The sequence below is a fragment of the Leptopilina heterotoma genome, unplaced genomic scaffold (genome assembly GCF_015476425.1).
Source record: "Leptopilina heterotoma isolate Lh14 unplaced genomic scaffold, ASM1547642v1 Lhet_13, whole genome shotgun sequence".
Lineage (NCBI taxonomy): Eukaryota > Metazoa > Arthropoda > Insecta > Hymenoptera > Figitidae > Leptopilina > Leptopilina heterotoma.
In genome coordinates, this window is record NW_025110848.1 from 208,648 (window position 1) to 230,529 (window position 21,882).

At 22.4% G+C, this 21,882-nt stretch overlaps 1 protein-coding gene across 4 annotated transcripts in view; it reads left to right on the forward strand.

The window, feature by feature from the left end:
• Positions 1 to 21,882, forward strand: part of LOC122512963 (poly(rC)-binding protein 3) — a 78,445-nt gene that overhangs the window by 19,415 nt on the left and 37,148 nt on the right. For all 4 annotated transcript variants that reach the window (XM_043629161.1, XM_043629157.1, XM_043629160.1 and 1 more), the window contains exons 3-4: positions 16,324 to 16,380; positions 20,272 to 20,670. In XM_043629161.1, the coding sequence (XP_043485096.1) occupies positions 16,324 to 16,380; positions 20,272 to 20,670 (456 nt within the window). The remainder of the gene's footprint in view (positions 1 to 16,323; positions 16,381 to 20,271; positions 20,671 to 21,882) is intronic.

Below are 21,882 nucleotides of genomic sequence, written 5' to 3' on the forward strand. Positions count from 1 at the left end.
TTATTTTTCATTTTCTTCCATTTTCCTATTCCTATTTTTCATTTTCTTTCTTTTTCCGTTTCTTCTTTTTCCTTTTTTCCTTTTCCCGTGTGGAAAAGTATATTGGACTAAATACTGGCCCCAACTGGGTTACCAAAACAAGTTTTTTCTTTCGATTCGAATTATTTTCTTCTTTCATTGTTAATTGGTAATAGACACAGGGTTGTCGTAAGTCAGGGAAATCAGGAAAAAATTAAGGATTTTTATTAAAAGTACTGAAAAAAATTAAATTTTTAGAATTTATAAGAAAATTCTGAATTTTTGTGTCTTTTTTGTTTGTCTCATAAACTATGAAATTACCATGAATAAAATTCTTCGCAGATCTTCAATTGAGGCCTTGGATCCAATAACTCGCCCGACGCTCGAAGGCACGCGCTAATACCAGTCGGGTAGCAGTGAGTGGCCCAGAGGCGCTCACTGCTCACTGACTGGAAGTTGCGCGTTCCTCCGAGCGTCGGGCGAGTTATTGGATCCAAGGCCTCAATTATGTTCAATAATTTTAAAAAATTCTCGTAAAAATTTTAATTACCTTCATAAATAATAAAATTCTTCTCCGAAATTCAATTATTTTTAACAATTTTAATAAAATTATTGGTAAAATTTAAATTATTATCAAAAATTTTCCATTATCTAATATTTTAATAAAATTTTCCAAAAGAATTTAATTATTTAAAAAAAAAACTTTTAATCATTCTACGCAAACATTTAATTATTTTCATAAATAATAAAAAATTCATAGCAATTCATTTATTTACAATTTTTTTATATAAATTTCTACACAAAATTTAAATTAGTTTCAAAAATTTTCCTCAATTCGATGATTTTCAATATAATCTACTATTTCAATAAAATTTTCTAAAAGAATTCAATTTCAAAAGATTTTTATAAAACTCGTCGCAATAATTCTCTTATTTCTACAAATAATCAAATTCTTCTCTAAAATTCAATTATTTTTAAAAATTCTTCGCAAGAATTCAATTATTTTCATAAATAATAAAATTCTTCCAAGGAATTCAATTATTTTAAAAATTTTTAGTAAAATTCGTTGCAAGAATTCAATTATTAACAAAAATAATAATAATATTCTTCTAAGAAATTCAATTATTTTTAAAAATTTCAATAAAATTAATTACAAAAACTTAACTATTTGCATAAATAATAAAAAATTTTTCAGCAATTCAATTATTTTTAAAATTTCTTTGCAAAATTTCAATTTTCAAAAATTTTTCTCAATTCGATGATTTTCAATATCTACTATTTTAATAAAATTTTCCGAAAGAATTCAATTATTTCAAACAAATTTTATAAAAGTCTCAATAATTCTCTTATTTTCATATAAATAATCAAATTCTTCTCAAAAATTCAATTATTTTTAAAAATTCTTCTCTAAAATTCAATTATTTTCATAAATAATAAAAATTTTTTAATGAATTCAATTCTTTTTAATGAATTCAATTCTTTTTAAGAATTTTAGTAAAATTCGTTGCAAGAATTCAATTATTAACATAAATAATAAAATTCTTCTCAGAAATTCAATTATTTTTAAAAAATTTAGTTTAATTCGTTAGAAGAATTCAATTATTAACAAAAATAATAATATTCTTCTAATGAATTCAATTCTTTTTAAAAATTTTAGTAAAATTTGTTGCAAGAATTCAATTATTAACATAAATAATAAAAATCTTCTCAGAAATTCAATTATTTTTTAAAATTTTAATAAAATTAATTACAAGAATTCAATTCTTTGCATAAATAATAAGTCTTCTTAGCAATTTCATTATTTTTAAAATTTCTTCGCAAAATTCTTGGCAAAATTTTAATTATTTTCAAAGATTTTTTTCAATTTAATGATTTTCAAATCTACTATTTTATTGAAATTTTCCAAAAGAATTCAATTATTTATAAATTTTTCATAAATTTCTTCGCAATAATTCCATTATTTTCATAAATAAATAAATAATAAAATTATTTACAGGGATTCAAATATTTTCTTAAATAATATAATATTCTTTTTATAATAAAAATTAAAGCCAAGATTAGGTGACTTTGGAAAAATTTCCACAGGGTTTTTCTTTTTTCCTATTTTTTCTGTTTTCTATTTGCATTTCTTTTATTCAGTGCGGCTTGGAATTATTTATGGTTAAATGGAAGTTATACGACAGTAGGTGATGATGAGGTTTCAAGTTTAAAAGCGTCCTTTCTTGAATTAAGTAAAGGTTACAAACACACTTGTGAACTTCAAGTTTATTATGATGTAACGAGACTTCTTGTTGAAAATTTATTTCTTACCTTGGCACTCTGGCTTTTGAGTTGGGGGTTTTAATTTTTTAAGGGGCGTGTCTAAGATGAGTTACTTTATAAAGTTTATCCATTGGGAGAATAAACTAGGTGCTCTCAGTGTTTTTTAAACTTTAAATTTTAATTTTACGAAATTCCAAATTTTAAATTAAAACATAGAATTTTTAAATTAAAATTATTATTAAAAAGAAATTAATTCTTTATATCTTTCTATATGAATTTGTATGTATTCTCTAGAATTCTCATCTGAAGAGGCCCAACGTTGTCGGGCGAAAGCTAATGTATTTTTAAAAAAGAGAAATAAGTGGATTATATTTAAAACAAAAAACAAAAACATCATATACTACATTTAAATAATCCAAAAAAACATTTACATCTATTTTATTAAAATTATTATTATTATTAAAATTAATTATCAAAAATTTCAATTAAAATGTTCTGTTTCAATAAAAAAATCCAAATTTTTATTTAAAAATTCTACCGTTTTAATTTCAAAGTTCCAAATTTTAATTCAAGTTTACGACAGAAATCAAAGGAACGAGTCAGGGAATTTTATTATAAAAGTACTGGAAAAATATCAAATTTCTTGAAATGCTAAGAAAGACAATTTTCTTTTTTTATGTCCTTTGAAAATCTCGAAAACTTTAAACTCTTCTTGAAATTTTTTTTCATCTCAGAAACTTTAAAATCATGAAAATAAAATTTTATTTTGAACATTCAAATAGACAAAATTTGTTTTGAAAACATTTTCAAAAATTACAATACTATGTATATTGAAAATTAGTTTTTTCAGTTAGTTAATTTTTTTTAATGTACAAAATAATATTTTTTAATTAAATAAAAAATTAACATGTAACAAAAATTTGAAATTTGAAAAAAGAACTAATTTTTTTATTTCTGGTAATAATTAAATTTATTTTCTTTTAAATAATTGAATTTTTGAATAGAATTTGACTTATGGAAATTCTAGAAAATAATTGATTGCAATGATAATAATTACAGTTACTTCTGACCATAATAATTGATAATTTTAGACAATAGACAATTAGACAATAATTTTAGACGTATTATAATTAAATTTTTTCGAATAATTGAATTCTGTAAGAGTTTTCTCAAAATTATTTAAAAAATGTTTAAGTGTTTAATATAAAAAATTTTAATTCTTGTACAATGATCCGATGGTGGATATTAATATCTGTATAAAAGTGAAGATGAAAGTCTAGAGATGCAACAAAACTAATGAAAGAAAATTATATATAGAAATAAGATGTTTGATAGGATATTTTCATAATATTAAAATAGAAAGAGTAGTTTAAACTCGTATTCATTTTAATTGGCCATTCTTATTGTTAGACAGCAAAATGACAAAGGGAAATGTATCCGCTTTTCTTGCTTCACTTGAAAATATTGTGATTTTAAAAAGAGCTTTTATCATAAGATATTCACAAGTCAAGAAACCACTCCACTACTTTTCTTGTTTGAATAAATTGCAGTTTCCATCTATAAACTGTTACACTTTCAAAGAGAAAAAATTATGTTCGTCTTTATGACAAAAACATCTTCTAAGTAATATTTTTATTGAAATAATTTTTCTTGTACTTTTCTTGTAGTTTTTTCCCTTTTTTGTCCTATTTTTCTTTTTCCTATATTTTGAATACGTATTCTCTATTTTTTTTTAAATTTATATTGAATATTTTGTGTCTATTGCGGAAATGTAATTTCTATTTCAATGGCTGTCGATATAATGTATTGGTTAAAAATTAAATTTACCAAATCTCATATATTCTGCTTGTGTGATCATACTTCAAAAGACAAATACAATTTTGATTACATTCCCATTTGCGGCTAAAAGGCATTTTCTAATCATGCGCTTGCAATTGTAAGCGCATTCGAACTCAAAGCGAAAATTAATTTGCCATTCAATTTACACATTGACTGGATAATGTAAAATGGTACATATCGTCGATGAGAAAATATTTTTCTCAGGGCCTGCTAATTTGTTTGTTTCGAATCAATTTCATTTAATTTAAATATAAACATTTTATTTGCGCCAAATAAAATTTGACTCAAAGAAAATTTATTTAATTAAAATAAATATTTTTTCGCACCAAGTAAATTTTTTAATTTACATAAATTTTGTTTTATTATTTAAATAAATATTTTTTGCCCCAAGTAAATTCTATTATAAACAAATTTTATTTTAGATAAATAAATATATTTTTTTGCTCCAAATAAATTTTATTTTATTTAAATAAATATTTCTTTGCTACAACTAAATTTTTTATTCAAATAAATATTTTTTTTACTCCAAATAAATTTTGAATTTAGTGAATAAATTATTATTCACTAAAATTATTGAAAATAATTTATTAAAAATATTTACATATTGAGAAGATAATTTTAAAAATTCTAACTTGACAGAATAAAAGCGCTGAATTTTCGTTTTATATTAAAATTTTATTTCAACATACAGACAGCTGGCAAAAACATATTTTCATCGCGTGCGAATTTTGAAATTAATCAATTAGAAATTATCCTGAAATTGTGATTGCTCAGTTTTTAAAATCACGATAAAATGTTTTTCTGACTGTTTGTTATCGGACAAATGAATGTTTCCTGTTTGGTGGAAATTTTATTTTTTCCTTTTTTCAGAGCTTTTTTTTCAAGTATTAAAATGATAATTCGTGAAAAATAAAAGTTGGAGTAAAGTGATGGATTCGTTGAAGGGAAAAATGTTATTTTTAAAAAATTGCTGTATTAATATGAAAAAAAAATTTTAAAATGTAAAATTTTAAATTAGAAAATTAATAAATAAATATTAAATTTAAAATTAGAAAATTAATACATAAATATTAAATTATAAATGTAAAATTAAATTGTTAAATACACCCAAAAAATGTATATTTTTTTCAAGGCCAACCAAACTTTTTATTTGATTCGAAAAAATTTTATTTGGTTCTAATAAAATTTGGTTTAAATAAATTTTATTTGGTTCAAATAAAATTTAATTTGGTTCAAATAAATTTGATTTGCTTTAAATAATTTCGAGTGGTCTCTAAGATAAATCTACTTTTCTTTAACTCGAATTATATTTCATATTTTATTTATTATTATTTAATTTATTTTTATTATTATTATTATTTTATTTATTATATATTATATTTCGTAATTACCTAAAGTTTCGAACGTTCAAATGAAAAAAATATTTTTTCTTATACAATATTTTTAAAAATTACTAGATTGAAATGAAAAATATCGTTATTGAATATTTATTTAGTCAAAAATGAATCTTTTTAAATATGAAAAACAATATTTTGTAAATAAAATTCAAATTAAAAGAAGTAATAAAAACATCGCCGTTTATTTAAAAGTTCAAAACTTCCGGTGAACTATTTAGTTCGAATAAAATTTTTCTCCTCTTGTAATAAATAAAAATATTAATTAATTTTTTATTAAATGATAAATATAAAATTAAAAATTCTTTATCTATAATTAAAAAATTTACCTTCTCATTAAAAAAAATTTCGTTAAATTGAAAATTGAAATTGAATAAGAATTGGAAAAATAAAAGAATGGTATATTTTTTGTTGTTATTAATTTTTTTTTTTTTCTTTTTGTTTTTGTAAAAGTTTGGTTGGCATTATTAGAGGTCGGTTTCGTTAGACAAATGTCGCGACAATGAGAGCGTTGAGTTGCAGAGCAGAGGAGCAATATACCCTTGGATGTTGCGAGAAAAGAGGAAAGGGGATTAATACGTCTGGCCGAGTTTTTGGCTGGTGGAACTATTATGTCTCAGGGGGAACTACCATTACAATATGAGAGGAGACTGGACCTCGGCCAGGAGCACTGGCCAATCGGTTCCATGCAAATCACAATTTTCTTATATCGTTTCAATTATAAAATAAAATTTGCATTTTTCCAATATGTGCGGATTCGCATTTTTATTGTCTATTAGAATTTTTTTTTTCATCTGTTTCCTATATACGATGCAAGAAATTTATTTTTGTACTTGATTCCATTGAATAGTTTATCTCAAAATATTATCAAAATGTGGAACAATAATATTAATAATATTCAGGGCTCGAACTAGGTCCGTAAATCCCGTAAAAGTCCGTAACTTTGCTTAAAGTCCGTAAAAGTCCGTTTTTTTGAAAAAAGGTCCGTAAAGTACGTAAATTATACGATATAATTTGGATAATTTTAGAGAAATTACAAATGATTGAAGGAATTCAATTATTTTCAAAAGTAATAAAATTCTTCGCAAAAATTCAATTATGTTCAAAAATTTTTAAAAATTCTCATCAAAATTTCAATTATCTTTAGAGATAATTTAATTCTTCTCCGAAATATCAATGATTTTCAAAAATTTTAATAAAATTCTTGGAAAAATTTCAATTATTTTCAAAATTTTTCCTCAATTCAATGATTTTTAATAGGTATCTATACTATTCTAATAAAATTTTCCAAAAGAATTCAATTATTTAAAAAGAAATCTACTAAAATTTTACACAAACCTTTAATTATTTTCAAAAAATAATAAAAATTTGACAGAAATTTCATTATTTACAAATTATTTTGGCAAATAATAAAATTCTTATTAGGAATTCAATTATTTTGATAAATAATAAAGCTAATTGCCGAATTTCAATAATTTTTATTACAATTTTAATTGAATTCCTCGAAAAATGTAATTATTCTTAAAAATTTTATTAAAATTTATCAAAGAAATTTAATTATTTTAATAACCTTTGCTACAATTTATTTATTAGAATTTAAATATTATTTTTAATAAATTTTTAATTTTTAATTAAATTTATTTAAAAAGAATAAAATTATTGCATTCAAAATTTTTAATGCAATTCTTTGCGTAAATTATCAATTATCTTTATAAATAATAAAATTCTTCTCTAAAATTGAATTATTTTTAAAAAATTTAATAAATTTCTTGGCAAAATTTTAATTATTTTCAAAAATTTTCCTTAATTATAATTACTATTATTGTTGTTGTTATTATTATTATTATTTCCACTAATGGGAATGTAATCAAAATTGTATGCATTTTGAAGTATGATCACAAAAGCATAATACGAGATTTGGTAAATTTAATTTAAATAGGTAATAATAATAATAATAATAATAATAATAATAATAATAATAATAATAATAATAATAATAAATCATTTAGCGAATAAATTTCTATAAATAAAAAATTTGTAAATAATAAGTTAAAATGTTTACTTATTTGAATTAGTGACTGATTTTTTGCTTTTGAATTAGTAAATAAAAATAATACTTAAATTAATTAATAAATATCAGTTTCTACTAATTTATTAGTAAAATTTACTAATTCGAAAGCAAAAAGTCAGACACTAATTCAAATAAGTAAACATTTTTACTAATTCAAATTTAGAGAGTAGAATTTTAATTTAATTTTTAATTTTGTTTTTCACTTTATTTAGTTGTTTAAATTTTTTACTTTTTTTCTAAGGATATCAAAATGAGAAAAAAAAACGTATAAAAATAGTTGCGAAGAAACGTTTTTTGGTCTCAATTTGATATCCTTAGAAAAATTGTGATAGTTTAAGTAATAAATGAGGCATGTCGAAAAAATGACGGAAATTATAATGGAAATAAATTTAAATTGAACAAATTAAATAAACTAAAAACAAAATAGAAATTAAAATTATACGCTGCGAATAATAATGATACAATTATAATTATGATTTATAATTCAATGAAATTATACTCTTTGGGTTGTGAGTTTCTTTCTTTTCTTTTTTTTTTTAAACTTATTGTTATAACAAAAGAAAAAAAAATAATATCCTTTGGGAAAGTAGATTGTACTCGCAGTGACAAAGATGAAAAGAGAGAAGTTTATAGTGAAAATGTCTAAAGTGAGGTTCACTCCCACGAGAATTCAAAGTGCAACTCTTTTAAAGCAGTTTAATGTACTTGTACATATAATTGGAATTGAAAACTAGTTTTCGTTGTTCTTGATTCTCCTTGGTGGGATAAAATAATTTAGAAGTCATTTGAAATTCCATTCTTTCGTGTGCTTTTTGTAAAATTTATATATACGTCAAAAACTGCTTTTTGTGATTGCAAACCCGTTGTAAACGACACTAGCAAGTGTGTAGAAAAATTTACAAGGTTTCTTTTCATTTTTTTTTGTAAGAGAAAAAATTTTTTTGTATTTCTATAATTAGTCTATTAATTTAAAAATATATTTTTATTGATAGAAAAACATTAATAATATTTTTCTTAGTATTGATACTATTTGATATTAAATATTCAGGCATCGCACTCATCGACTTTAAAATTTTTTAATTTTATAAAAATTATAATATATTGAACATATTTATAGTTTAACATTGTTCTCCTTTTCCCACTGCTCAATTATATTATAAATGATTTATATAATTTTATTTTTAACAAATCTTCTGGACGAACCCTTTTGTACATAGTTTTTCAAAAGTTTGCAAAACCGCAATTTTTATACATTGAGGAAGCTAAATGGTCATGAAATGAACAACTTGTTATATATATTATATATATTAATTATTATTTAATTATTTTTTATTATTATTATTATCATTATTTAATTTAATTATCAAGTGCGAAGTCTGAATTTTACAAATTTCTGTTATTTTTCACTGAAAGTTGAAAATGAACAACAATTTAAAACAACTGAATAACTTTATAATTATAAAATTACGATTATTTACGAACAATTTGATTTTCAATATGTAGATGGTAGTCTCCACCTGCGAACGCCAAGGTCACTGTCAGATGGCAGTTCAGTTGATAAAATCAGATTTCTCGCCATCTGGCGTCGACCTTGGCGTTCTGAAGTGGAGAAATTAAACAACCATTTTTAAATTTTTACCAATATTTTATGACACTTTTGATATTTTTTATTTCTAAATTCAGTTCGAAGCTTGTAAAAAAAAATTATCAAAATCGCCAACTTAGATTTTCTTTACATTAAATATTTTGTTAGTTCTTCCCCTGAGACTATATGTATTCACGATAATTCTCGAAAAATTCCACAATGGTTTTGTCCGCGGTTAAAATAATGGCCAGATGCCAACCGGTCATCCCCTCTTTTAATGCCACGTTCCTTGTGTGTCTTATAATCCAAAGCTGGTCAAGTTTCCCGCAGAATTGTTGCATGAAAATTCAACCCACTTGTATACCTACATATAAATATTTGTCTGTGTTTGTGTGTTTGTGTCAATTCTCTTATAAATATATATATATATATATATATATATATAAATAGTTGTCAATTAATTCGAACTTGTTTTTATATCCATATAAATATGTATGTTTGTGTATATATTAGTTGAATACGCGTGGTTTTTTGATAACAGCAAAGTAATCGTTCCGTAACGAGACTGGAATCTCTGTAAAAATAACATCTCGCAATCTCTCGTAAATTTCTCTAAGTAAAGTAGTTTGGACTCGAGCCACTTTCCTTCGTTACTTAGGCGTCTTCTTGTTTCGACTAAATTTGTTCTCACTGCAGCAATAGACGTTGCGTGCACCTATCTTATCTTTCAAAGAAAACAAAAAGAATATCACTTTTAGAAAATCGGAAATTTTCTCGTCCTCTTTTGGGAGATTTACTGGTGGGTTCAAAGAGAGAAAGAGAGAAACGCGTTCCAAATAGATTTTGCATTTCAAACAATTCTCTTTATTTTAATTCAATTTTTTATTCAATTAAAGAAAATTAAGAAATTTACTAAATTTGAAAATTAATTTATTTTCTAAATTCGATAATTTGTCAAAATTGTTTACTAATTTGAATTAGTCACTGACTGTTTGCTTTTGAATTAGTAAATTTTACTACTGGGTACTAACTACTAATACTATTAACTATTAATATTGCTAATTATTAATATTACTAATTTATTAGTAAAATTTACTAATTCGAAAGCAAAAACTAAATCACTAATTCAAATTAGTAAACATTTTTACTTATTTATTTATTATTCGAAAATTTCAAATTCTAACTTTTTTGAAATTCAACAACTTATAAGAATATTATTATAAAACATGAAGAAATCGATTACTCCGAGTCTTCGACTCGAAGTGATCGCTTTCTTCATGTTTTTTAATAATTAAAGATGACCGAGAGATAATAATCATTATTTTATTTATGAAAACAATTGAATTCCTATAAAGAATTCTATTATTTAAAAAAAAATAATGGAATTATTGCGAAGAAATTTATTAAAAAAATTTATAAATAATTTAATTCTTTTAAAAAATTTTATTACTATAGTAGATATTGAAAATCATTGAATTGAGGAAAATTTATGAAAATAATTGAAATTTTGACAAGAATTTTGTGAATAAATTTTAAAAATAATTAAATTGCTGAGAAGAATTTTATTATTTATGGTAATAATTGAATTCTTGCAAACGAATTTTACTAAAATTTTTAAAAAGAATTGAATTTTTCAATAGAAATTTATTATTTATGAAAATAATGGAATTATTGCTAAAAAATTTATAAATAATTGAATTGATGAGAAGAATTTCATTATTTTTGAAAATAGTTGAATTTTTGTAATTAATTTTATTGAAATTTTTTTTTTGATTTCTAAACATTCACGCTATAATACTTTTAATATTCAATTAACTAAAACTTTAACTGAAATTTATTTTTAAATCAATTTTTCATTAGAAAATTCTACGAGAATTCAATTATTTAAATACAAAAATAGATAATTTATTTAATTGAATATTTCTCAGAATTGAATTTTCATAAAGAATTTTATCAAAATTTTTTAAATAATTGCATTATTTCGACGAATTTATTTAAAATTGTTTAAAAATAATTGAATTTCGAAGAAGAATTTTATTAATATTTTTAAAAATAATTGTATTTTCTACGAAGAATTTTATCAAATTTTTTTAAATAATTGAATTATTTCGACTAATTTTAATAAAATCTTTTGAGAATAATTGAATATTTCGAGGAATTTATTTGAAATTGTTTAAAAATAATTAAATTTCAAAGAAGAATTTTATTAATGTTTTTAAAAATAATTGTATTCCTATGAAGAATTTTATCAACAAATTTTTCTGTTAAAACAATTTTTTTGTTCAATAATTTTCAAATAAAATTTCAGGGATCACAGTTCTTCCCCTTTTCCCTTTTTTTTATCCCTTTAAATTAGCAAAATCCCCTTAAACAATTAAAATAATAAATTTTCTCCCTTTTTCCCTTAATTTCAAGAAAAACTTATAAAAATTATAATTTTTTTTAAGTTAGAAAAATTTCTAATTAATCTTGAAGAAAAAAATTTTTACTTATCGCAAATTTGGGAAAAATTCATGATTTTGAAACTTAGAAATTTTTAATATTGTTTCTCAGTGTCTTTTCACTTGGAAATTTTTCCATAAAAAGTAACAAATATAAAATAACTTTTCCATCTGAGAAAAATTGAAATTGTTTGGAATTTTTGACAAATTGTATTATTTGCGGAATAAATTTTACTAAATTCAAAGTATATTTTATTAATTTAATTAGTTAATTAATTAATTGAATTAATTTAATTTCCTACAGATATTGTAAAATTTTTCTCTGGAAATAATGATTTTTAATTGCAAAATTTACGATTTTCAATGTTGAATTTTTAATAATATTTATTTAAATTTTTTCCGAACATTTCAATTCGCTTTTCAAAATTCTTACTTTTAAAGTAAATTTCACTATTTTGCAGTAAATTTTTCTAATTTTTAGATAAAAAAAATTGTTTTTGAAAATAGTAAAAGTTATTTTGGTTATAATTTTTATATTAAATTTTACTATTTTTGAAGGAAATTTTTTTCAAGTCCCAAGTTAATTTTACTAATTTTTTCTGAAATTTACTTCGTATATTATAAAATTCATGGAATTTGAAACAAAAGTAGCGTTGGAATAAAAATTTTGATTAAAAATTTAAAGAAAGTTGCAAACTACGGAAAAATATAAAAAAAGATATCAATAATTACCAGAAAGAGTTTAAGAAAAAAAATAATTTGATTTAAAAAAGCTGTAGTTAAGAGAAAAAGTAAAAAAATCTTTAAAATAAATTTTATGCGCTACTATACAATAATTTTTACTTAATTCGAAATTTCTTCTTTTTTATACTGAATCCCCTTTTTTTGAAAAATAAAATCCCCTTTTTCCACCTATTACATGAAAAAATCACTAATCCCTGAAATTTGTAAAAAAAATTGTCACGTTAGGAAAATCTCGTATTCATTAAAAGCCATGTATACACGATTGTCACACGTAAGTTTTTCTTTCCGTGCATCTCTTTTTTTCTTTATTTTTTCAATTTCAATCCAGCAATAGATTTTCTATTTGGAAAACGTTCATTTACGAGTGGCATTTCTGTTAAATTTGTGTATATAAACTGGAAGTTGGTGTCTCCAGAAATTCTGCGAAAACTTAGTAACTAAAAATATAACATCTCACTATATACATTTTGCACCGAAACTGTCTGGAAATTTCATTGAGTTTCCTCATCGCAAATACTTTTAATAAATCTTCATTTCATTCGAAATTTTGTTTTCCTCTATTCAAATATATTATATAAAGCAAGATAAATTTGATTTTTTTCCACCTTTTTTAAAAAAAAAAATTTCTGCGAAAAATGATAAAATTTTTGCGACAATCGATATTTAGGGGTACAATATCTATAAGAGATTTGTAGTTTGGAAAAATGTAAATCTAATAGCAAACAACGTAAACCCCACTTTGACCTCATTCAAATCTATCTTTGTCCCTTGCGCGGGTTTCAAATCGCAAAATACTCTCGGAATCAAATTAAGCTTTTTATTTGGCAACTAGATTCTCACGAGACCTCCAATTCAACTGAGCTTTTGAATTAATATTGTTGCAGAACATTCGTCACTCTTTAAATTTTATATATATGTATATGTCATGTCTTCTCTGATTCATCTTTTAAATTATTTCGATATCGATTGGATAATTTTAATTAGATTCTCGCGGTTGTTTTTTTAAAGGTCAAATTGAAAAAAATTTTGCTCTAAAAAGGAAATATTTTTCTTTCATTCATTTTTTGCTGAATAAAAAAAAGAAATTTTTTCTTCCTTCCTCGTTCTGTTTTCAACTCCAAAGGGACGAAATTTGTTATTAATAATTATTAACATTAATTATGTAATTATTTTTTTATTAATTAAAAAAAAAAAAAATAATTTTTGAAAAATTTTCTATTATTCTTCGCAATAATTCAATGTTTTTCATAAATAATAAAATTCTTCTGAGGAATTCAATTATTTTTAATACAATTTTAATAAAATTCTTTGAAAGAATTCAATTATTAGCATAAATAATATAATTCTTCTCAGGAATTCCAAACCCTTTGCAAATTGAATAAAATATTTTTTGGGACTGAAAGCAAAATGGGACAAAAAGCAGACCAATTTTCAACTCGAAAACAAATTTTTTTTGAGACTATCGACAGTTTCTTTTTTAACCCTTTGCAGACAAATTTTTTTCTTTTTTTTTTTTGTCTAATTTTTAAATTAAATATAAACTTTTTTCACCAGTATATTAAAAAATCGGTTTGCAAATTTGTAAAGAGTCAAAAAAAAAGTAATTAAAAAAATTGGCAATTTTCAGAGTTTGAATGAAGTGCATATGAGAATGTTTAAGATTGCATCGGAGAGAGATGAGAGAAATGCTGATAGATCGCAACACGTAAAACTATAATTAGGTCCCTCTCTTTTTCTCTATCTAGTCACTTTTGTCCAGAGAGCCAGGTCTCTCGAGAGTCTTTTCTCTGACACGGTCTGACCTCCCGATAATGTCAGAGTTGCAAACTCAGTGGTGCATTAGGTATGCGCAACTTCTAAACATAGATTGTGTTCACATTCTGGTCAAATCGAAATGGCACCTCGGATATTTGATCGTGTAGACTATTTCTTCCCCTTTTTTTCCCTATTTAACGAAATTCTTTTTTTTCCTTTTGTTCTCAATTGATCTTATTCTTTACACTTTTCTTTCTTTCTTTTTCCAAAACGTAGGGTTTCATTCAAAAAATAATCTAATTCTAGAATTTGAAAAAAAAATTTCTCTTTTGATTTCTCCGACTATTTTCTTAATTTTTATAAAAAATATTTATTTCTCTTTCAATATAAAAAGTAATTTTTTTTATTTAAAAATATAAATTTCTCTTTTAATTTCTCCGACTTTTTTCTTAATTTTTATAAAAAAAATATTTACTTTTTTTTCTTATCCTATTAAAAATTTATAGAATTTATTTACTGAATTTGTTTACTAAATTTATATTCGGTTCTAAATTTTTTTAAAAATTCCATTATTTTCTAATTTTTAATTTAAATTTCTTCAAAAATATGATTGTATTTCAAAATAATTTTTAAAAGTAAAAAAAATTACTCTTCTTAGAAGAATTTTATTATTCATAAAAATAATTTAATTCCTGCAAAGAATTTTATTAAATAATTGAATAAATTGCAAAGAATATTATAAACATTTTTTCAAACTGATTTTTTCATCTTGCAAAGGGTTAAAGAGAAAATGTTTCTTATCACCAAAAAAAATTTTGTATTCAATTTGTCTGCAAAGGATTGGAAAGATGAGTTTTATTATTTATGATAACAATTAAATTCTTGGAGAAAATTTTAATAGATTTTTTTTTAAATAATTGAATTCCTGAGAAGAATTTTATTTTTAAAAATAATTGAATTCCTGCGAATTTGAGAAAATAATTTCTATTTGAGAAAATAATTCAATTATTCAGAATTTTATTTAAATTTTTTATATTATTAAATTCCAGTGAATTTCAATTATTTTAATACAAAAATTAATTATTTATTAATTAATTGAATAATTCGATTCTTATAAAGAATTTTACAACAATCTTTGAAAGTAATTGAATTCTTTATTAAAATTTTATAAAAAAAAATTGAATTCCTAAGAACAATTTTATTATTTATAAAAATAATTGAATTCTTACTAAGAATTTTACTATTTAAGAAAATAATTAAAATTTTGAGAAGATTTTTATTAAAAATTTTTTAAATAATTAAATTCTGGTTAAAAATTTTTATATTTTTTCAAAAATAATTGAATTTCTAAGAAGAATTATATCATTTTTAAAAATAATTTAATTCTTGCGCAGAAGTTTACTATATGAGAAAATAATTGAATAACTGAGAATTTTATTTAAATTTTTTTAAATAATTAAATTCTAGTGAAAAATTTAATACTTATACTGCAAAGATTTAAAAAATAAATTTTTTTTTCTAATCTCAAAGAAAAATTTTTGTATTCAATTTGTCTGCAAAGTGTTAAAAAGGAAATGTTTCTAGTTTAAAAAAAATTTGTATTTCAATTTAAAAAATTAGTCTGCAAAGATTCTAAGGGACAATTTTGTTTCTTGTCTAAAAAAAAAAAATTTTTATTCAAGTTAAAAAATTATTCTGCACAAGGTTAAAAAGAAAATTTTGTCTATAGTCTCAAAAATTTTTGTACTCAATTTGTCTGCAGAGGATTCAAAAGAAAATGTTTCTAGTCGCAAAAAAAATTTGTATTTAAGTTAAAAAGTAAATCTGCAAAGGATTAAATTAAAAAATTTTGTTGCTAATCTAAAAAAATTAGTCTACAAAGAGTTAAATTGAATACTTTGTTGCTAGTCCCACAACAAAATTGTAAGACAGTAAAAAAATGGAAAAAAGTAAAAAATTGCAAAAAAAGTAAAAACTTGCAAAAAAGTAAAAAATTGCGAAAAATTGTGTAAAACAGCAAAAAAAAATTGCGATTCTCCAAGTAGAAAAAAATATCTACAATGATATTAATTAACTCACGAGACTTGGAACTTTTATTCTTATCAATATTTCATTTGTTGAAATACTTTATAGTTTCTTTCTGTTGCTTCTTCTTCTTTTTTTATTTATTATTAACGAAGGCTTTATTATTAAATAGAATATTCTTTGTTTCAGGAAGTCGGAAGTATCATTGGTAAAAAGGGAGAAATTGTCAAGAGGTTCCGCGAAGAGGTAATTATCTTCTTTCATTCTGTAGTACATAGATAGGTCCATTTTTCTTCCTTTTTTTCTCCTCCATTTTTTCTTCTTCTTTTTTTAAAAAAAAAAAAAACTTAATTGCAAAGAAGGAGTTTACTCTTTCTGAATTGAATACAGTTGATTATTTTCTCAAGGCTCGAATAATGGTCTTATACACATCTTAATGATCAGGATTTTCATTAGACTTGGGTATTGTAGAGAAACTTTTTAACTTTATTTTCTGTAACTTCTTATTTTTCTTCTATACTTCATTTAAATAATGTAAACGAAAGAAGTTATTCTTCAGACGGCAAACTCGTTAATCCGTTATTTAGAAATTTTTTTTTTGCAAAAGTTTGTCATTATTAAATTTATTCGAATTGATTAAATTATTTGGAGAAATTTTAATTTATTTGTAATTGTAATTAAAATTTGTTTTTGGAATTTTTTTTTATCTTTTGGCTTTTTTTGTTTTTTTGGTAATAGTTTAGAATTCAAAATAAAAATAAATAAAAGAGTAAAAATCGAATTATTTAAATCTTAAATCGAAATTTTTTATCGGGAATATTATTTTAGAGAATTTTGCCGAAGTTCTGAATTTTCAAATGAACGAAGTTTATTCTTTAAATTAAATTTTGTCACGTATCAAAAAAAAATTTGTAATAAAAATTTTTTCTATAGGGTAAATGCACTAGTAGTCGGACACTTAAGGATACGATCTTATATTATGCTTTTTTTCTTGAAATAACAAATATCTACTGTGTTTATAAGCACATTATCAATTAAAGGAGTTCTTTAGGATTAAAAATCATATAAATTTGTTACAAATACTTGAGTATTTAATAAAATATAAACATTTTAATGAAAAATTACAAATGCTTTAGTAGTCGGACACTTTTTCCCCTTGTTTCTATAGTCGGACATCTTTTAGATATGTTGAATTTATAAAGTGAAAAAGATAATTTTTTAATTGCTATCTGCTGGAAAATGGAATTAAAGCATATTAGAAGTTATTAATATAATATTTAGACCCTATACGTTTTAATATTTATGATTAATTATCAACAAAACTTTGTGCCACTCATCGCGCTACTCGAAAATGGTTGTATCTATAGTCGGACACCACGATTTTTAAAATATTAAATAAAATATTTATTGTTTAATTATTTTGTAAAATAACACTAATTTCATAAAATATAAACTTTACACATTCGTCCAGTATATTTTTTTAAGTAAATATCACAATGCATTATTATTTATTTGCCAAAAAACATGAAAGTGTCCGACTACTAGTACTGTCCGACTATACCCGCACTTACCCTATTTGAACGTTCAAAACTTGTGGATCATTTTGAAGATGATTGTATCGTGATAATTACTTCTAAATATTTGTAATAAAAAATTTTTTTCAAGAAAATATTTGTAATAAAAAATATTTTTTTAGAAAATATTTGTAATGAATATTTTGATCATCTGATTGTTTAAAACTTGTGCATCATTTTGGAGATAATTTTACCGTGATAATTACTTCTACTGCGATGGTAGTGTAATTTTAATTGAAAGGCTAATTTTAATGTTAATTTAAGGCCATGTTTAAGATAAGCAGCACCATCACAATTAGTGTAAATTATAGACAATTTTGTCAAGCTTGTATTTGGATGCAAATTAAAAATTCCAGACAGACTAAATTCTCATAAAGACTAAAATTTGACAGACATTTTTGATTTTTTTTTTTTTTTTTTTTTGATAAACTGTCTGAAATTGTTTTTGATTTAAAAGAAATTTTGAATTATTTAAGGGTCATTCTTTCAAAAACCACTATTTCCCAGTTTTTGCTCACAAAAATATTAAAATTCAAATTTTTAAAAATTTTGCCCTCAATATGAGAAAATTTAACAATTCAAAAAATTTTAATAAATTTCTTTGAAACGATTAAATTATTTTCAAAAATTTTCCAAAATTCAATTATTTTCAATATCTACTATTTTAATAAAGTTTTTCAGAAGAATTCAATTATATAAAAAAAATTTTAATAACATTTCTCAGAAGAATTCAATTATTTAAAAGAAATTTTAATAACATTTCTCAGAAGAATTCAATTTTATTTAAAAAAAATTTAATAAAATTCATTAAAACATTCAATTATTTTCATAAATAATACAATTTTTATAGGAATTCAATTATTTAAAACATTTTTTATAAAATTCTCTTCAAGAATTTAATTATTTTTTAAAAATATTACAATTTTTAACAAGAATTTAATTATTTAACAAAATTTTTACTAAAATTCTTCTCAAAATAAAAATTTTTTTTAAATAGTAAAATTTTTTGTAAGAATTCAATTATTTTTATAAATAATGAAATTCTTCTCAGGAAATCAATTATTTTTATAAAATTTTAATAAAATTTGTAGCAAGAAGTCAATTACTTTTATAAATAATAAAAATCATCGCAGGATTTTAATTGTTTTTAAATGCAATCTTAATTGAAGTCCTCGAAAAATTCAATTATTCTTAAAAATGTTATTAAAATTGTTATAAAGAAATCAATTATTTTCAAAAAATTTCATAAAGTTCTTAAAAGGAATTAAATTTTTGGAAATATTCAATAATTCAATAAATTATTTATTTTTGTATTAAATTAATTGAATTCCCGATTTTTATTTAAAAAATAATTAAATTCTTTACGGGAATTTAATTATTTATTAAAATTTTTACTGAAATTCTTTTCAAAATTTTAATTTTTTCTTAAATAGTAAGATGCTTTGCAAAAAATCAATTATTTATATGAATATTAAAATTCTTCTCATAAATTTAATTATTTTCAAAAAATGTTGTTAAAACTTGTTCCAAAAATTCAATTTTTAGAAATATTAAATTCTTCAATAAATAATTTATTTTTGTACTTAAATAATTTAATTCTCGTTTTTTTTATTTTTAAAAATAGTTCAATTTTAAGATTTTAAATTGAATTCTCGGTTTTTATTTTTAAAAATAGTTCAATTTCAATGTTTTAAATTGAAATCTTTAAAAAATTTTATTCTTGTAAAACTGAAATAATATTTTAATTTTTATTTTGAAAAATGACTATTTTATTATTTTCATTAAAAATTATTTAAAGTTTGGAATAATCTCATTTAAAAATTTCAACAAAAAGGGATTTAATTTTGAAAGAATTTCAGTTGTAATTGTTAAATTTCAAAATTTGCCATTGAAATTATATCAAATATTGTAATTATTTAAATATATTTTTGTAACAAGAACTATTCATGTTTTGAATGTAATTTAATTTAGAAATTACGAAAAAATTAGTGTTTTAAAAAATTGTAATCAAAATTTTTTTGAAGATAGTTCAATTTCCGTAAATATTTTAGAAAGATTAAATTAAATTTTCCAATTATTTGGAAATTTTGTCAAATTTAATTGAAATCAATTTTATATTTTAAAGAATTTTATTTTTTACTTTTGAAAAATTATATTTTATTATAATCGTATTTTTTAAGAATTTAAAATTAAAATTTAGAAAATGATTGAAGTTTGCAAAAATTTAGAACTGAAGTTATTATCAATTTAAGAGAAAAGGAAATAATTGATGAAAATTAGGAAAAAGTGCGAAGTCATAAAGACTTCGCACTCGAAAATTAATTTCAAAAAAGTAGTAAAAAAGTACATACAGAACTTTAAGTAATTGAAATTAATCTTATTTTTGAAAAAAAAACTGTGAGATTTGAGAGAATGATACTTCAATTTTTTTTTTAAATAAAAAAAGTTTTTGGAGTCAATTTTTTTGTAATAAAAAAAATGATGATGTTTGCTCTTCATAAACAGTCACGTGGAATGAACTTAAAAAAATTTTTGACACTAATGTGATTTTGATTTTTTTCAGTCTGGTGCAAAGATTCTGATCTCGGATGGTACGTGTCCCGAGCGAATAGTGACGGTAACGGGGCCCACAAACTCAATTTTCAAGGCGTTCACATTGATATGCAAGAAGTTTGAGGAATGGTGCTCGCAATTTCACGATATGCAAGGCGGAGGAGCCGGTGGCGGTGGCGGTGTACCGAGACCACCGATCACCCTGAGACTTATCGTGCCCGCTTCACAATGCGGCTCGCTCATTGGAAAGGGCGGTTCAAAAATAAAGGAAATCCGGGAAGTGACCGGTGCGTCAATTCAAGTTGCATCGGAGATGCTGCCCAATTCGACGGAACGCGCTGTCACCATATCTGGCACCAGCGAGGCGATCACGCAGTGCATATATCACATATGCTGCGTCATGCTAGAGGTACGTCGTAACGTTGCGACGCGAATCAACAGACGCATCGAAGCCCAGGACGGCACAGTAATGGTGATCCGTTTAACGACGAATTCTACGTACGAGTCCGTAACAACGATTGTTCTCGACCCCGTAGAAATACAAAAGAATTTTTTTTTCTTGTTTCATTGCCACAATATCGATCTCCCCCCCAACATTGAAGATTCATTTTCTTTTGAAACTGAAAGAAGGAATCTTCAGTGATGGACTGAATATTAAACCTACTAATATTCCGATCGTCTGAAAATTTCAGAATGTTGTTTCATTTTTTCTATTTCGGGAAATTATTGATAATTTTTTAACCCTTTGCTTACCACTCGGGAATATTTTTTCTTTTTGCTTCCTCATTAAGGAAGGATTGTATTTTAGAATATATTTCTAAAAATTAATTAATGAAATTTTTCTTATATTAATTCATCAATAGAAGACTCAGTTAAAATTTCAAACCTTAATAACAAAAAGTAAAAAAATTATGAATTTTTTTATAAAATTGTCAAGTTTTGGTAAATAAGGGTTAATTTACATTTTTAATTTGTTGCAGTTGACAGTTTATACATTTTATTTACTATTATTTCCATTTCTCAAAAATTTCGTTTATTTTAAATTAATATATTAAAAAACCACAAAAAATTCATCTAATTACATATTTATTATTTATGAGATTATTTATTAATTTATATTTTTAATAGTCAAAATTCGAAAAAATTTTAAAATAGCTACTAAATTATAAATGAAAATTCTGAAATTTAAAGACAAGCCTAATATTTACAGTGTTTCTTTAAAAAAAAAGTGTTGAATAATTAATTTTACATTTTTGATTGAAGTCGAATAATCAAAATAAACTAAACTTTCGAGCAATTTCCTTTGATTTATAGATTTATCATTAAGTTGAAATTAAGAAATTTTTCTTTAAGTTGAAAAGTAGAAATTAACTTTTTTTCCCATTTAAAATTTCATCTTTAAATTAACAGGGTTGCCACAAGTCAGGGAAAAATCAGGGAAATTGTTAGTGAATTTTATATGGAAATTACTGGAAAAATGACACATTTCTAGAATTAATAACAAAATTCTGGTATTTGGTGTTTAGAAACATTTTTGAAATATTCAAAAGCCAAGAATACTTTGATTTTTTTCAACTGAAAAACCTTGAAAAAAATCAATGATTTTATAAACAATACCTTC